At 38.6% G+C, this 16,359-nt stretch overlaps 1 protein-coding gene and 1 pseudogene across 4 annotated transcripts in view; both read right to left on the minus strand.

The window, feature by feature from the left end:
- Nucleotides 1–16,359, minus strand: part of arhgap18 (Rho GTPase activating protein 18) — a 142,624-nt gene that overhangs the window by 13,493 nt on the left and 112,772 nt on the right. For all 4 annotated transcript variants that reach the window (XM_069886989.1, XM_069886990.1, XM_069886988.1 and 1 more), the window contains 3 exons: nt 6,043–6,208; nt 4,534–4,625; nt 3,893–3,970 (listed from right to left, as the gene is read on the minus strand). In XM_069886989.1, coding sequence (XP_069743090.1) covers nt 3,893–3,970; nt 4,534–4,625; nt 6,043–6,208 — 336 coding nt within the window. The remainder of the gene's footprint in view (nt 1–3,892; nt 3,971–4,533; nt 4,626–6,042; nt 6,209–16,359) is intronic.
- On the minus strand, nt 1,020–1,836 carry LOC138736904 (general transcription factor II-I repeat domain-containing protein 2B-like; annotated as a pseudogene).

The raw sequence follows: 16,359 nt of genomic DNA on the forward strand, positions 1-16,359 counted from the left end.
ATTCTGCTTAAGAATCTAGTGCATAACCTAATTTCTTAATATTATTTATGTATTTTTGAATAATTTATTGATTCATTGAATCACTCGCATGACCTACTCGGATATTGTTAACACTGAAGCAAAACCTCAAATTCAACTCAGGGTGAGAATCAGACAGGCAGAGAAGAAGCAAACTCCCATATTATTACCATTATCAAATTGGTGCTATTATAAACCTCAAACCTTAGTTTTAATATTGGCTACCTTGTCACACAAGAAGGCCGACACAGTTAGTGTAATGTTGTTACAGTGCCAGCTTCCGGAGTTCAAATCCATCATTATCTGTACAGAATTTGTACATTCTCCCCGAGTCTGCATGGGTTTCCTCTGGGTTCTCCAATTTCCTCCCACCGTTCAAAACATACTGAGTTAATTGGGTGGCACAGGCTCATGGGTCAAAAGGGCCTGTTACCATGCTGCATGTCGAAAAATAAATGAGACTGTCTAACTCAGGGGTGGGCAATTAGTTTTCCCCAGGGACCAACATGAGAAACAAAAGTGCTGAGGAGGGCCAGACCAATAGGCTGAACTAAATTATGCTTAATATTAATGATCTCCCTTTATAAAAGCAGTAAATTGCATCGTTTTGACAAGATGTGACTGGTGAGAGTAAATGTGATGATTAAGCAATGGAAAATAAGCTTAGGAAAAATATCATTTATTCAATCAAAATTACCCAAAACAGTTGTAAACAAAATGTGCATGTTCAGAAATGTACCATTTTTGAAAGACCAGAATTAAATCAGCTTTATACAAATTATTATTACCATTTTGCTTGTAGTCCAACCACCTCATTTGCTGTTTTTCAGTTCTTTTTTCTTGTTCAGTGAGAGAAATCTAGTCTCTGTTGGGCTTGAACAAGTGCATCGAAGTCTGGCTGAATGTCTGAGGTGGATATGCGAAGGACGGCTGACAGATGATCATCAGTGAGAGAGAATCTATACCTGGATTTGTTAAACTTCATCACTGAGAATGTTTGTTCACATATGTAGGTAGATCCAAAGAGAACCAACATCTTCTGAGCATGCAGGTGCACAAGTTCCAGCTGAACATGACTGGGTGCAGGTAAAGGGAGAGGAAATCATGTACATTTCACCCTCAACTGTTTTGAAGTCTTCAAATAGTCTTGAAAACTCACCATGCAGTGCTGCTAACATGGATGAGTACCTGCAGAGGTGAAGAGCTGATGGTATGACTTCTTTCAGGGTTTGCATGTGAGTGAGAGTGTTGCTCTCCAGTTGGCTTGAAAGAAGCCCCAACTTTCTCATGAAAGCCTTCACCAGGCTGTACATTTCATGAACAAAAAGGCTCCTACGTTGCAGTTTGGTATTTAGTGCAGTCACACCAACAGCAAATGCAAAATCTGCCATCCAGTTCCCATCTGAGAACTCTGGTATGTCTTTGCCTTTCTTCTCACAAAACTCTTGAATCTCTGCTTTCAGGTCCCAAACTCTTTTCAGCACTTTGCCCAGGCTGAGCCATCTTACAATTGTGTGGTAGCCATGTTCAATCTCATGCTCCTCCATGAGTGCAACAAAACTGTCTATGATTTAATGCTCGTGCCCTGATGAAGTTAACTATTTTAGTTACAACATCAATAACATGGTTAAATTTTAGCACTGACTTACACAACACATTCTGATGTAGGATACAATGTAAGAATACCAATCACTTGATTTCAGTCACTTTATCTTGTATCCGTTTCAAAAGTCCAACATTTATCCCTGTTAGATTTGGACATCCATCTGTTGTAACACCTGCCAGTCTGTCCCATTTCAGTGCAGCTTGTCCAGGCATGTATTTATCTCAGTGAACAAATCACTCGCCGTCGTCGTCCCTTTCATTGCCGCCAGCTCCTCCATAATCTTAAAGTCCTTTGTTATCCCACAGACAAAGACAAGTAACTGGGCTGTGTCACAGACATCATAGGTCTCGTCCAAAGCCAAGAAGAAAAAAATCAATACTGTCCATTTTATTTTGCAGCTGAAGCTCCAGATTTTCCGTGATGTCCTCGATCCTTCTCGTCACAGTTCGTCTGGAGAGGTGCGCGTTCTTAAATGCTTCGTTTTCCTCGGGGCATATTAGCACTGCAGAGTCCACCAAACACTCTTTGATGAATTCCTCCTCAGAGAATGTCTTACTGTTTTTAGCGATTTTGTAGGATATCACAAACCTGGTCTTGGCTGCTGCATCCCTGGATGTATGAAGCTTGGTAAAAAAGCCTTGTTGCTTTTGCAGCTTAGCTAGCAAAGCTTCAGATGTCCGTGCCCATTTGGCATCAGTCAGGTTTTTGTATTTCTCCGCGCGTTTAGTCTCGTAATGGCGATTCAAATTGTAGTCCTTAAACACAGCAATCTGCTCTCCACAAACTAAACACACGGCTTTACCTCTGACTTCAGTAAATAAATACTTAGTTGTCCATGTTTTGTTAAAACTCTGCATTCTGCATCAATCTTTCTTTTTTAGCATGAGCGGACATTTCTGTGGGCTAACACTCGTAAACTGAGTAAAAGTGTGCGCACGCACGGATTTATATACATAGGCTACTACATAACGATATAACCATTTACGGAGCGGAAACAGGCCATGTTGGCAAAAGGCTCACTAGTTCACTGATTTTGTGTGCCCTCTTCAGGCATCGGTGATTTTAAGTGTAGTGTATCTTTGAGAATTTTAACATCTATCCATAGGTTCTCTGTACTTTGGATGTGAAATCTCATATTAGAATATTCAAAAACATTGGCTGTGTGGGAGAAGCCAGTGAGTGGCCGTGGACAATTACTTCTCAGACTGGAGGCCTGTGACTAGTGGTGTGCTGCAGGGATCGGTGCTGGGACCAGCGTAGCTTGTCATCTAGATCCACAATCTGGACAACAATGTGGTGACTGGATCAGCAAGTTTGCAGACAATACTCAGATCAGAAGCGTTGTGAACAGCAAGGAAGGTTTTCAAAGCTTGCAGAGGGATCTGGACTTGCGCCAAAAAAATACACCTTCAAAATAAAAGCAATGCAGTTTTAATTCACGCATGGGGTAAACTTATTTAAGTATTATTTTCTAATTTTCCGATTAACCTTGCGCGGGCCAGTCTGGTTTAACTTCTCTGTATAATGTAGCCTAAAGTGGGAATGTGTTAATTTCTGAAAGATTTAACTGGAAAACTTTAAGCTAAAAATTATTTTATGTAGTTGAAATCAGTGTTAACCTGGAGCACAATAACTTTATATACAGTTATGCACTCCTTGCTGTACGTGAACTTGGCTACTCAGGTTTTGGCAGGATTTTAGTCCTCTCTGGATTTTTTGATTGGTGTAAAGCCATTTCAACTGATATCAAGAGTAATGCAATCCACCAACTTTGTTTGTAGTAAGTTTTTTTAAAATAAATTTAGACATACAGCATAGTAACAGGCCCTTTCAGTCCACAAGCCCATGCCACCCATTACACCAAACTGACCCACAATCTCTGATATGTTTTGAACGGTGGGAGGAAAATGAAACCAATGCAGACATGGGCAGAACATAGGAACTTGAACCCCGGACCCGGTCGCTGGTGCTGCCTTCAATGGACTGAAAACTCTTGATTCTTGCTCACAGATCCAATCAGCTACTCCTGAAACTGTGCTATTTAAAAGAGCCAATAGATAATCTGCACATTTGTCTAGGCATTTGCTCTGTCACCTCTTATAACCTATCGATTGAAACTTGCATCTGTGTTTTGACAGCTTTGCCCATTCTCAACTTCTTGGCCTGAATTATTCCAGACTGTAACTGATTTGTCATATCTTACGTATTTTTGCCCACTAGAAACAGTTAAGTAACATTATTGTCCTAAGACCTTAATTCTTAATATACCTTAATTCTCGATGCAAGTCCAGGTATTCGTAGAATTCCTTCTGTGTTTAAACCTTCTTCCTCAATGTGGGAAATAAGCTGCAAAAGTTTTTATTGAATAAATTTTATAAACGATGCTTCATCACACCAGCCAAAAATAAGATATGACAGATTGGCAACTCTATTTCTATACAAACCTCTTACACATAATTGTTATATAAAATATTTGGTATCAATACAGTCTGAAGTAATATAGGCATCAAATGAACTTTAGCAAATACAACTAATCAGGAAAAAGTTTTAAAAAATAATGCATTGAGTCTAATTTCTAATAGGACAATACTGAGGAGTGTTCTGCTTTCCATATTATCAAAAGAGCATGGAAGGTGTACATGGGTGATAATAGAAATTATGGGCAACAATACAGGCAGAACAAATTGGATCAAAGATTGAGAGGATGACCTGAGAAAGGGCTTTTAAATAATTTGATTTGATAACTCCATCTTCGATTTCCACTGTAGTGTTACTAATTTGATTTATTAAATGGAAAACAAAAGACTGCTTAATAAGATGCTAAAACAAATATGGGGCTGCTTCACTAAGCTATCAAGTGCAGAATAATTTGTACCTTCAATTCATTAGATAATGGATCCTATACTTACTTTCTGAAACACAAGGGGAACCTTGGTTCCAGGTACTTTTTTGTGATCCTGTTCCAATAGTAATGAAAGTGGAACTCCAAACAATCCAGTTTCTGAAAACAAATCTTGAAAATTCAGCATTTGTTCAACTCTGGAGAACACTGAGCTGTACAACTACAGAAAACCATTTATGTGATTGGTTCATTTTTATGACATGTTGTACAATAGGTTCAGCTAGGGAGGGAAAACCTTGAAATCAGAAATAAAATTACTATGTCCTAATTCTATTTGCTAGAGAATGCCTTTAACCAAAAGGGAGAGGGTGTAGGATGAGCTTCTAATGAGTGTGGAGAGTGGAGACTAATGACCAGTTGTTGACATTGTTGAATCCTTCTCTGGGTCTCCAAGTAGCCCAACATGCAAGTCCTTATGGAAGACATTTTCTGCAGTTAATATCTAATCTCTGGAATAGAATTCCTGATGAGGCTTCAAAGTGGATAGGATACATATTTACCTGATCAATTTTCAGAACCCATTTGATTTTTAAAATTTAGATTCATTTAAGATTGTTTCCCAAGCTTGCTGCCCTCTGAACCCTTTAGAGAGCAGAGTCCAAAAGACCTTCAAATTGTTTTAAGATTAGCAAATAATAAACCTGCCTCCTAGGACTTGTATTCTGGTTGAAGGTGAGAACATGCTCAATGTGAAAATGAATTTAAAGATTTTCTCAGATTCATTGAAAATTCACTACAAAAGATATTTGGTTCAACAAATCCCTTAGTCAATAAAGACCTCTCCAGCATATTCCCATCTTCCAGCTCTTCTCTGTGGAGCTGTAAACCTGATTCATCAAATATACATCCAAATACTATTTGAATTTAAGAAAGGTTTCTGCCTTTAACACCCGGTCGGTCATGTGATGATTTCCAGATCCTTACAGCCTATTGGCTGAAAACCATTTTCCAATCTCCCTTCTATAATTACTTAAAATCCATACCCACCCAACTCTTCAGATAAGATAAATAGGTTATTTCTACATATTCTAAATTGCTTTCAAATTTATAAATCCTCCTCCTGACATGTATTTATTGTTTAATGGCCACTATTTTAAATACTGCCTTAATATTCCATTTGTTTTAATGAACAGAAATCAAGTTACAACATAATTATTGAGAATTTAAATGGTCTCCTGTTTACTAGTCCGAATCCCTGGATTACCACTCTAGTTATCAATTCATATTTTTAATCAAAGAGCAATTTTTATCTTTCTCCTGAATCAGCACAATTTCACTTGGCTTTGCTGAGGGACATTCATGACAGAAAGCATTATTTTCCATACTAGTCTATTCATTCATACAACACAGGTGTTAGAATCCAACGTTAGTTCAACCTAATGGAAAATAATTTAATGAAAGGCACGCATATAATATATACTTCATGACAAATAAAATATATTGGCAGCTTAAGCACAAGGATCTATCAAAGTACAAAATCAGTGTTTCAAATTTAAACATCATCATCTTTCATTACCTTTAATTTTAACTTTTATTGCCTTATGGTGTTTGAAATCTATACCAATTGTGTCATAAAGTGCAGTCATTTCAATTAGAGCCAATGAGCGCACTTTTTTCATATCCTGGGGTGCAAGGTCTCCTGCTTTAGTTGTTCCTGTTTTATCCTTTGGGAGTCTATAGTTCTTATAAAAAAGAAAGGTAGAATTAGTCTCAGAACATCCAATAATCTTCACAGACAATTAAATATCATTCTGGTGTAGCTGCTGGATACCATCTCATTTCTACAATGCAAACTCCCCACAAATAGCAATGAGAGGGATATTTTAAATAGTCCTTTCTATTTATCAGTATCTGAGGAAAACTTCCCAGCTCCCTGAATAAGGTTAGAGCTCTTTCTGACTATACAGGGATACAACCCTAATATACAGGATGGAAAACTGATACAGTATATATGGCTTGATCAATTCAAGCAACTCATCAAGGTAGAATTTTCAATGGAGTTTGAGAGAAGAACAAAATAAATGCTTTAAAGTTAACTATACAGTCAACGTTATCAGCATTAGAAGAGGAAGATGTTACGGATTTGGAAGCTCCATTTACAGAATTAAAGATTAAGGCTGTTATGTTGGAAATGCCCAATGGAAAGTCACCAGGTGATGATGGGTTTTCGGTGGAATTTTATAAAACTTTTTATGAAGATTTATCTTCGGTTTTCAGGGAAGTATTACAACAAATGACTGAACATTATGAGTTACCAGAATCTTGTTCTAGTGCTTTAATTACTGTAATCCCGAAAAAAGATAGAGACCCATTGAAAGTGTCTTCATATAGACCTATTTCTTTATTGAATGTGGATTATAAAATAATAGCAAAAATGCTAGCAAATCGACTTGCTAAGTATTTATCTAAATTGATACATGTTGATCTAACAGGTTTTATTAAAAATAGAAATGCTTCAGATAATATTCTTCGATTGCTTAGTTTGGTCAATGCATATCGACAGCAGCCCGTGCTGTCGATAGGTGGTTGCGCTTGATGCGGAAAAAGCCTTCAATAGGGTAGAATGGGATTTTTTATTTAAAATACTGGAGAAGTTTAAATCTGGCCCTTTTTTATTGGTTGGGTTAAAGCTTTATATACAAACCCGACTACTAGGGTAGCGACAAATGGTCACGTTTCATCATCGTTTAAATTGATACGTACAACTCAACAAGATTGTCCATTGTCACCAGCCCTGCTTGCATTGGCTATTGAACCATTAGCTCAAACAATAAGGCAGAATGAACAGATAAGAGGAATGAGAGTTATGGATGAAGAGTATAAGATTAATTTGTTTGCAGATGATGTCTTGATATATTTAACAAACCCAGAACAATCATTGCCACATTTACGGGAATATTTATTACATTATCTGAATATAAAGTTAATTGAGATAAAAGTGAAATTTTACCAGTTGGAGAAGGGGATTATTCAGAGTATAAAAATATTATAAAATTGAAATGGTCTGATAAAATTAAATATTTAGGAATAATTGTAAATACTGAGTATCAATCTTTATATAAGTAAAAATATGTTCTGTAGCGGCGGCTACCCTGCTCCTGCAATAACACACACACAACCAGACGGGTTGAGCTCAGTGAGCCAACTAGTTTATTGCAGGCTGCTGGGCTGCACTTATACTCCCAGCCCGGACCTGGTTGAGAATCGCGCTGAAGGGCGCTGACGTCATCTGGGGATCATGTGGAACCCAAGCGTGGGTTTCTGAGCCCTGAGCTGGAAGGAAAGGAAACCCCCGATGGTGCCATTTTGTCCGGCTACCCCATTGTGTAGCTTACAAGTGGGGCCAGTTTGCCTCCCTTGTGGTGAGCCGCCACAGTTTCATTATTAAAAAAGATTAAAGCAGATCTAATTAAGTGGAAAGATCTTCTGTTAACTTTAATTGGTTGAGTTAATTGTATTAAGAAGAATATTTTTCCTCGTATTCAATATTTATTTCAATCAATACCGTGTTCTCTTTCAAAGAGTTTCTTTCAGGATTTAAATAAAGTAACGAGAGAATTTTTATAGAAAGGTAAACTACCATGGGTAGCATTAAATAAACTTACTTGGAAGTATGCGTTAGGTGGGCTTCAATTACCTCATTTTCAGAATTATTATGAAGCAGCCCAGTTGAAATTTATTAGTAGAATGATGGATTTGGACCAGCCTCCAAATTGGGCTAAAGTTAAGGTGTATCAATTTATATTTTGATGGAATGTAAATTTGTTGAGGGAATATAATATGCCGATATTAAAACATTTATTAGAATTATGGATTTAAAAAAATAAGATTTTAGGATCAAAAGGAAATAGTCAATTTTAACTCCATTATATAATAATCAGCTTATTTCTTGTTTAATAGTCATTTAAAGAGTTGGGATTTTAAGGGTATAAAAAATTACAGGATTGTTTTGTAGAAGGTCAGTTTCTTTCTTTTACTCAATTGAAATAGCATTTTGATATTGCTGAATATTCTTTATTTGTTTATTATCAACTTCGATCTTTGGTGAAAAATATGTATGGTAGAGAGATGATTTTACCTGTATTGACAGAATTTGAGTCTTTGATTACTTCTATACCAAAAGTGGGTTATATTTCTGTTATGTATCAAGTATTACAAGACAATATGTATAAGTCGGAATGGGAGAAATCAAAGCTTAAATGGGAAAATGATTTAGCTTTTGTTTTTCCTGAAGATTACTGGGCAGATACGTGTCATGATAGTGTTACTAAATTGACGAATGTGTGGTATGGAATGGTTAATTATAATATTTTACATCAGTTGTATTTAACCTCAGAGAAATTGAAAAAATATGGTTTTAGTAATTCAGATTCTTGTTTTAGATGTGGTGTGTGTACTGGAACTTTTTTACATGCTGTCCGGTCTTTTATGTATGTATAACCATTCTGGGATGAAATTATGTTAATTTTGGAAAAATTATATAATTTTAAGTTACCATTAGAGCCATCTATTTTTTTAATGGGTTATATGATTCCTTTAAGGGCATTAGGGTTGGATAAATTTCAAATTGCATTTATATATTTAGCATTGTCTGTAGCTCGAAAATATGTAGCAACTACATGGAAAGATAATATAGTGATTAATATAATGTGATGGCATAATGAATTGAAAGCTTGTATTGTTATGGGAAAAATTATGTATGTATAATTTACATGACAATTTTTTTTGTTAGTAAGTGGTTGCCATATTTGGAATATATGCATTTAGATATATTTTGATTTATTATATACTTTTAGCTCTCCTTAAGAGAGTTGGCTGATGGGGTGGGGATTTATTTTTTTTTAGTTGTCTTTTTAAAATTTTATTATTTTTTTAAAATATATATATATAAAATTTTCTTTATGAAATGTACTTTGTATTAATATTAATGATTCTTCAAATAAATAAAGATTAAAAAAAAATAACTATACAGGTTAGACTGGAGAAATGGCATATTTCTCCTCAAAGTGATTGATAGGAACTTGATGGAAGCATCTTCTTCTTTGGCTTGGCTTTGTGGACGAAGATTTATGGAGGGGTAAATGTCCACGTCAGCTGCAGGCTCGTTTGTGGCTGACAAGTCCGATGCGGGACAGGCAGACACAGTTGCAGCGGCTGCAGGGGAAAATTGGTTGGTTGGGGTTGTGTGTTGGGTTTTTCCTCCTTTGTCTTTTGTCAGTGAGGTGGGCTCTGCGGTCTTCTTCAAAGGAGGTTGCTGCCCGCTGAACTGTGAGGCGCCAAGATGCACGGTTTGAAGTGATATCAGCCCACTGGCGGTGGTCAATGTGGCAGGCACCAAGAGATTTCTTTAGGCAGTCCTTGTACCTCTTCTTTGGTGCACCTCTGTCACAGCGGCCAGTGGAGAGCTCGCCATATAACACGATCTTGGGAAGGCGATGGTCCTCCATTCTGGAGACGTGACCTACCCAGCGCATTTGGATCTTCAACAGCGTGAATTCGATGCTATCGGCCTCTGCCATCTCGAGTACTTCGATGTTAGGGATGAAGTCGCTCCAATGAATGTTGAGGATGGAGCGGAGACAACGCTGGTGGAAGCGTTCTAGGAGCCGTAGGTGATGCCGGTAGAGGACCCATGATTGGGAGCCGAACAGGAGTGTGGGTATGACAACGGCTCTGTATACACTAATCTTTGTGAGGTTTTTCAGTTGGTTGTTTTTCCAGACTCTTTTGTGTAGTCTTCCAAAGGCGCTATTTGCCTTGGCGAGTCTGTTGTCTATCTTGTTGTCGATCCTTGCATCCGATGAAATGGTGCAGTCGAGATAGGTAAACTGGTTGACCGTTTTGAGTTTTGTGTGCCCGATGGAGATGTGGGGGGGCTGGTAGTCATGGTGGGGAGCTGGCTGATGGAGGACCTCTGTTTTACTCAGGCTGACTTCCAGGCCAAACATTTTGGCAGTTTCCGCAAAACAGGACATCAAGCGCTGAAGAGCTGGCTCTGAATGGGCAACTAAAGCGGCATCGTCTGCAAAGAGTAGTTCACGGACAAGTTGCTCTTGTGTCTTGGTGTGAGCTTGCAGGTGCCTCAGATTGAAGAGACTGCCATCCGTGCGGTAGCGGATGTAAACAGCGTCTTCATTGTTGAGGTCTTTCATGGCTTGGTTCAGCATCATGCTGAAGAAGATTGAAAAGAGGGTTGGTGCGAGAACGCAGCCTTGCTTCACGCCATTGTTAATGGAGAAGGGCTCAGAGAGTTCATTGCTGTATCTGACCTGACCTTGTTGGTTTTCGTGCAGTTGGATAACCATGTTGAGGAACTTTGGGGGGCATCTGAGGCGCTCTAGTATTTGCCAGAGCCCTTTCCTGCTCACGGTGTCGAAAGCTTTGGTGAGGTCAACAAAGGTGATGTAGAGTCCTTTGTTTTGTTTTCTGCACTTTTCTTGGAGCTGTCTGAGGGCAAAGACCATGTCAGTAGTTCCTCTGTTTGCGCGAAAGCCGCACTGTGATTCTGGGAGAACATTCTCGGCGACACTAGGTATTATTCTATTTAGGAGAATCCTAGCGAAGATTTTGCCTGCATACAGCGTCATGTAAATCAAGACACAATAGCAGGAAGCTGTTCCAACTTGAAAATCAGTCAAAATACAGATTCAAGTACCTGTACTGGGCAAAAGATATAGTGGAGGCAAAAAAAATGCTTTTATTCAAAGTGTGGTTATTATCAGGAATACAGTACATCAAAGAATAGTGGAAATAGACAATCAGAGTTTACAAAAGGGAACAAGGAAGTCACTGGATTAAAAAAATTTCTTTCTTTGGCTTGGCTTCGCGGACGTAGATTTATGGAGGGGGTAAAAGTCCACGTCAGCTGCAGGCTCATTTGTGGCTGACAAGTCCGATGCGGGACAGGCAGACACGGTTGCAGCGGCTGCAGGGGAAAATTGGTTGGTTGGGGTTGGGTGTTGGGTTTTTCCTCCTTTGCCTTTTGTCAGTGAGGTGGGCTCTGCGGTCTTCTTCAAAGGAGGTTGCTGCCCGCCAAACTGTGAGGCGCCAAGTTGCACGGTTTGAGGCGATATCAGCCCACTGGCGGTGGTCAATGTGGCAGGCACCAAGAGATTTCTTTAGGCAGTCCTTGTACCTTTTCTTTGGTGCACCTCTGTCACGGTGGCCAGTGGAGAGCTCGCCATATAACACGATCTTGGGAAGGCGATGGTCCTCCATTCTGGAGACGTGACCCACCCAGCGCAGCTGGATCTTCAGCAGCGTGGACTCGATGCTGTCGACCTCTGCCATCTCGAGTACTTCGACGTTAGGGATGAAAGCGCTCCAATGGATGTTGAGGATGGAGCGGAGACAACGCTGGTGGAAGCGTTCTAGGAGCCATAGGTGATGCCGGTAGAGGACCCATGATTCGGAGCCGAACAGGAGTGTGGGTATGACAACGGCTCTGTATACGCTTATCTTTGTGAGGTTTTTCAGTTGGTTGTTTTTCCAGACTCTTTTGTGTAGTCTTCCAAAGGCGCACTGTGATTCTGGGAGAACATTCTCGGCGACACTAGGTATTATTCTATTTAGGAGAATCCTAGCGAAGATTTTGCCTGCATACAGCGTCATGTAAATCAAGACACAATAGCAGGAAGCTGTTCCAACTTGAAAATCAGTCAAAATACAGATTCAAGTACCTGTACTGGGCAAAAGATATAGTGGAGGCAAAAAAAAATGCTTTTATTCAAAGTGTGGTTATTATCTGGAATACAGTACATCAAAGAATAGTGGAAATAGACAATCAGAGTTTACAAAAGGGAACAAGGAAGTCACTGGATGAAAAAAAAATTAAAGTGTGGTTAAATGGGCTTGACTGTACAAATAATCTAGCTCAACAATGGACTGGTGTAGGGTAAATGAATCAATGAATTCCTTCTGCAATGTTGTGATTCTAGGAATATTTCTTAACCTGAAGGGGAAGCACAAGTAAGGACGAAATGAATACGTAAATGGATCAGGATCTTTTAGATTATGTATTTACACTCTTTCATCTATTTGTTCACCATTAAAGATCTCATTCATTGACTGTGGCTTACAAAATATATTCTCTCACCCTTCCTCACATTAACTCATGCAAAATACTGCACATGAGAAGGGAAAATGGAAAAACCCGCTCTGACCAGATGGAATTCATCCAGGCTGTCAGATAAATGTGACAATTAGTAGCATGTAGTTTCCAATCTTTCTGGGGAAAAAAAGGCAGAAAGGATAAACCAGACACACGTTTGGGATACATTAAAGCCATTGAAAGTAAGTTGTAATGTCAAAGATTCTAGAGGACAGAGAACATAGAAATGCAGCAAAAAGACTTCCGAGGTTTGATGAAACAGTGAGCAACACACAAGATGAAATTTAATGCTGAATGTGATGCTTTACATTGTGATAAGAATGAAAAGAAACAATTCAAAATTCATGGTGCAATTTTAACAGAGCTACCAGAGCAGAGAGACCTTGGGATGCATGAATGTAAATCTTTGCAGTTGCCAGATCAAGTCAAGACAACTATTTAAAAAAGGCATGTCAAATACTTGGCTTCAGAGCACTGGAGCAGGAAAATTACAATAAACTTTTAAAATCAGTGTTCGACCTAAACAAGCTTTATATACAATGATGAGAATCAAACTCTAGGTATAATGTCAAAGCCGTGGAATGGTTGATGAAAATAAATGCAGCTGCTCTACAATCATAAAAATAAAAAATGGAAGAACAATTAAGCACATATATTGATGTGGTATTTACAAGGGAGGACACATATAAAAGCCTAGATATGTTAGGGAGAGGGAGTAACTGAAGGAAATCCACAGTAGCAATGAAATAGAAAATTAAATAAAACTGAACAGATCCTTCAGCCCACGAACACAATGCCCAAATTAAACTGAAATGTTGTTAAGTACACATGATATATATCCCTCTATTCCGGGCATATTCAGCCTCTTTAACACTATCTTTGCATCTGCTTCCACCATTCCAGGTGCCTACTCACTCCAATGGTTAAAAAAAAAACTTGTTCCATGCATCTCCTTGGAACCCCTCACTCTATCCAAGCTTAAATTCACGCCCTCTAATATGTGATCTGACTCTCTACCATCAAATACCTCTCATTATCTTATAAACTTCTATCATGTCAACCCTCAGCCTCTGATACTCCACAGAAAATAACCCAAGTTGATCCATCCACTCCTTTTCACTGTTATCCTCCAAATCTGGCAACATCCAGGTACATATCTTCTGTACCCTTTTCAAAGCCTCCACATCTTTCTCGCAATGAGACAAACAAAATTGTACACTATATACCAAATGTGGCCTAAACCAAGGTTTTTTTTTGGCAACAGGACTTCCTTACTTTTACTCTTTAATGCCCTACCCAATAAAGGCAAATTTCCATACATTTTCCTTATGCCCTGTTTGCGTCGCCATTTTCAATGAGCTATGGATCTGAACTGCCAGATCCTTCCTCACATCAATGCTTTTAAGAGCCCTCCCATTAACTTTATATATTCCCCTTACACTTGACCTGCCAAAGTGTAACATCTCACCATTCCTCTGCACATATCTGTAATTGATCTATATATTGTGTTCTTCTTTGATCGCCCTCAACATTGTCCACAGCTCCAGCAATCCGTATCATCTGCATACATACTAACCAACTCACCCATCTTTACATCATTCATTTATGTACATCACAAACAAAGGTGGACCCAGCACCGATCCCTCCAGAACACCACTAGTCACAGGCTTCCAGCCAGAAAAGCACTCTTCCACTACTTGCCTGTCTTCTAATGGGCAGCAAATTTTGAATCCAAACCATGATTAGCCTACCGTGAGGGACCTAGTCAAGTGCCTTACTAAAGTCCATGTTTACAATATCCACAACATCATAAATCCAAATACTGACCCAAGCTCTGTTCATCTTCTTTACCCATAATGCTTCTTACATTAAAATAAACATGCTTTAGGGTTAGGGCCTATCAGCCTCATTGTATTCATTCAACTCTCCCTTTCTATCCTTTGTTGCAAACTTACTCACCATAATCTGTCATCCCTCCACTTGTTGCCCTGCTTCCTACTCCCCTGCCACTCCAGCATACACCCTCCCAAGTCGCAATATGAACCTCTCTGCATGGATGTTGGTTCACTCCAATTTAAATGTAACTTGTCTTGAAGAAATGGTGCTGGGGAATTTAATGGCAGTAAAGTAAGACAAATCCATACCCTGGAGAACTGAAGGAAGTGGTCCTAGAAATAATGGATCAATTGGAAGGTTGTCAAATAATCTCACTGCTTAAAAAAAATTATGAAGAATAAAACAAGAAATTATGAACCACAACACCTAACATTATAAGTGATACAATAACTGACACATGGCAAGCATTAACGGCACTAGACAACATCTGCAGAGTTCATGATGGGGAAATCACAATTAATACACTTTATGGAGTAGTTGAGGATATACTGAGCAAAATAGATGAGAATTGGTGAATGTGGTTTATTTGGCTTAAGAGGCCAGGAAATAAAGTTAAAATGTGGAATTGGGAACAAGATAACGGCATAGATTGAGAATCAGTTATGGACAGGAAGCAGAGAACAGCAGAAAACAGATATTCCTGAAAGTGGCAGAATGTGACATGCAGACCACCTATTTTAAAAATGCATCTCTGATTTCGTGAGCAAATAGCTGGCAAATTTGAAGATATCCATTATCTTTTAAAATCTGAAAAACAGCTGGGACAAAGGAAAGTACAAGACGACCTTGTGTCCTTGAATATCCATCTCCAAGAGCAGGTGTTCAGCTGCAGCATGTCAATAGAAAGGCAAATGGTATGTTGGCCTAATTGCAAGAGTGTTTAAGAACAAAAAAGAACTTGCTGCAATTATTGGGCATTTTGGCAATCTGGAGTTTTGGATGCTGATTTTCTCCCATTATCAGGGGAAGGATTGCCAAGGAAGAATGATGATTCCTGAAACGGCAAGATTGATGCATGATAAGAGAATGGGTGGGTTCGGACTCAGACCTCACAATTCGACAAACTTGATATGATCAAAGAACGCTCATAGCTGGAGTCCAGGAACAAGGGTCATAATCTCACTATATGGTAACTATGGTTTAGAACTGGGATTAGAAGAAATTTCTTCCTCCTTTAAGTGGTGAACATGTGATGCCAAGTCATTAATCATGTTCAAGGAGTAGATAACTATAAATCCTAATGCCAAAGGGATCAATCAAAATGGAGAGAAGACATGAAAGAGTACTGGAGTGGATGATTAGCCATGACCATGTTGCAACAGTGAAGTAGATCTCAAGGCTGAATGGCCCAGTCCTGCTCCTATTTTCTGTGTCTCAATGTTTTTCCTGCATTACAAGCAGAAATATTTTTTAAAAATGTACATCACCAGAAATGCATAATAACAGTTAGGTAAAGAGAAGTTAGAATGGTGTCTTTGGAGGAAAGGCACTTAAGGGGATATTTGATAGATGAGTTTAAAGTTATAGAAAGCTTTGATGGAATGAATAATGAAAAACCAATTTCATTGGGAAAAAATTTGATAACCAGAAGACAAAATCTAAGTAAGCAGCAAAAACCACCAGAGACAACACAAGAGGTCAATTTATACATCAAATCACAATCTGGAATGAAATATCTGAAGGAGTGAAGGAAGCATATAATAATGTTTCAGAAGGGAATTAGACAGTTGAAGGAAAAAACAATTATAGGGCAACAGAAAAGAGCAGGACAGTGGAATTGAAAAGCAAAAGACTGCCAGATGCCGGAAATCTTGATACAAAAACAGA

This window comes from Narcine bancroftii, chromosome 6 (assembly GCF_036971445.1).
Source record: "Narcine bancroftii isolate sNarBan1 chromosome 6, sNarBan1.hap1, whole genome shotgun sequence".
Taxonomy (NCBI): domain Eukaryota; kingdom Metazoa; phylum Chordata; class Chondrichthyes; order Torpediniformes; family Narcinidae; genus Narcine; species Narcine bancroftii.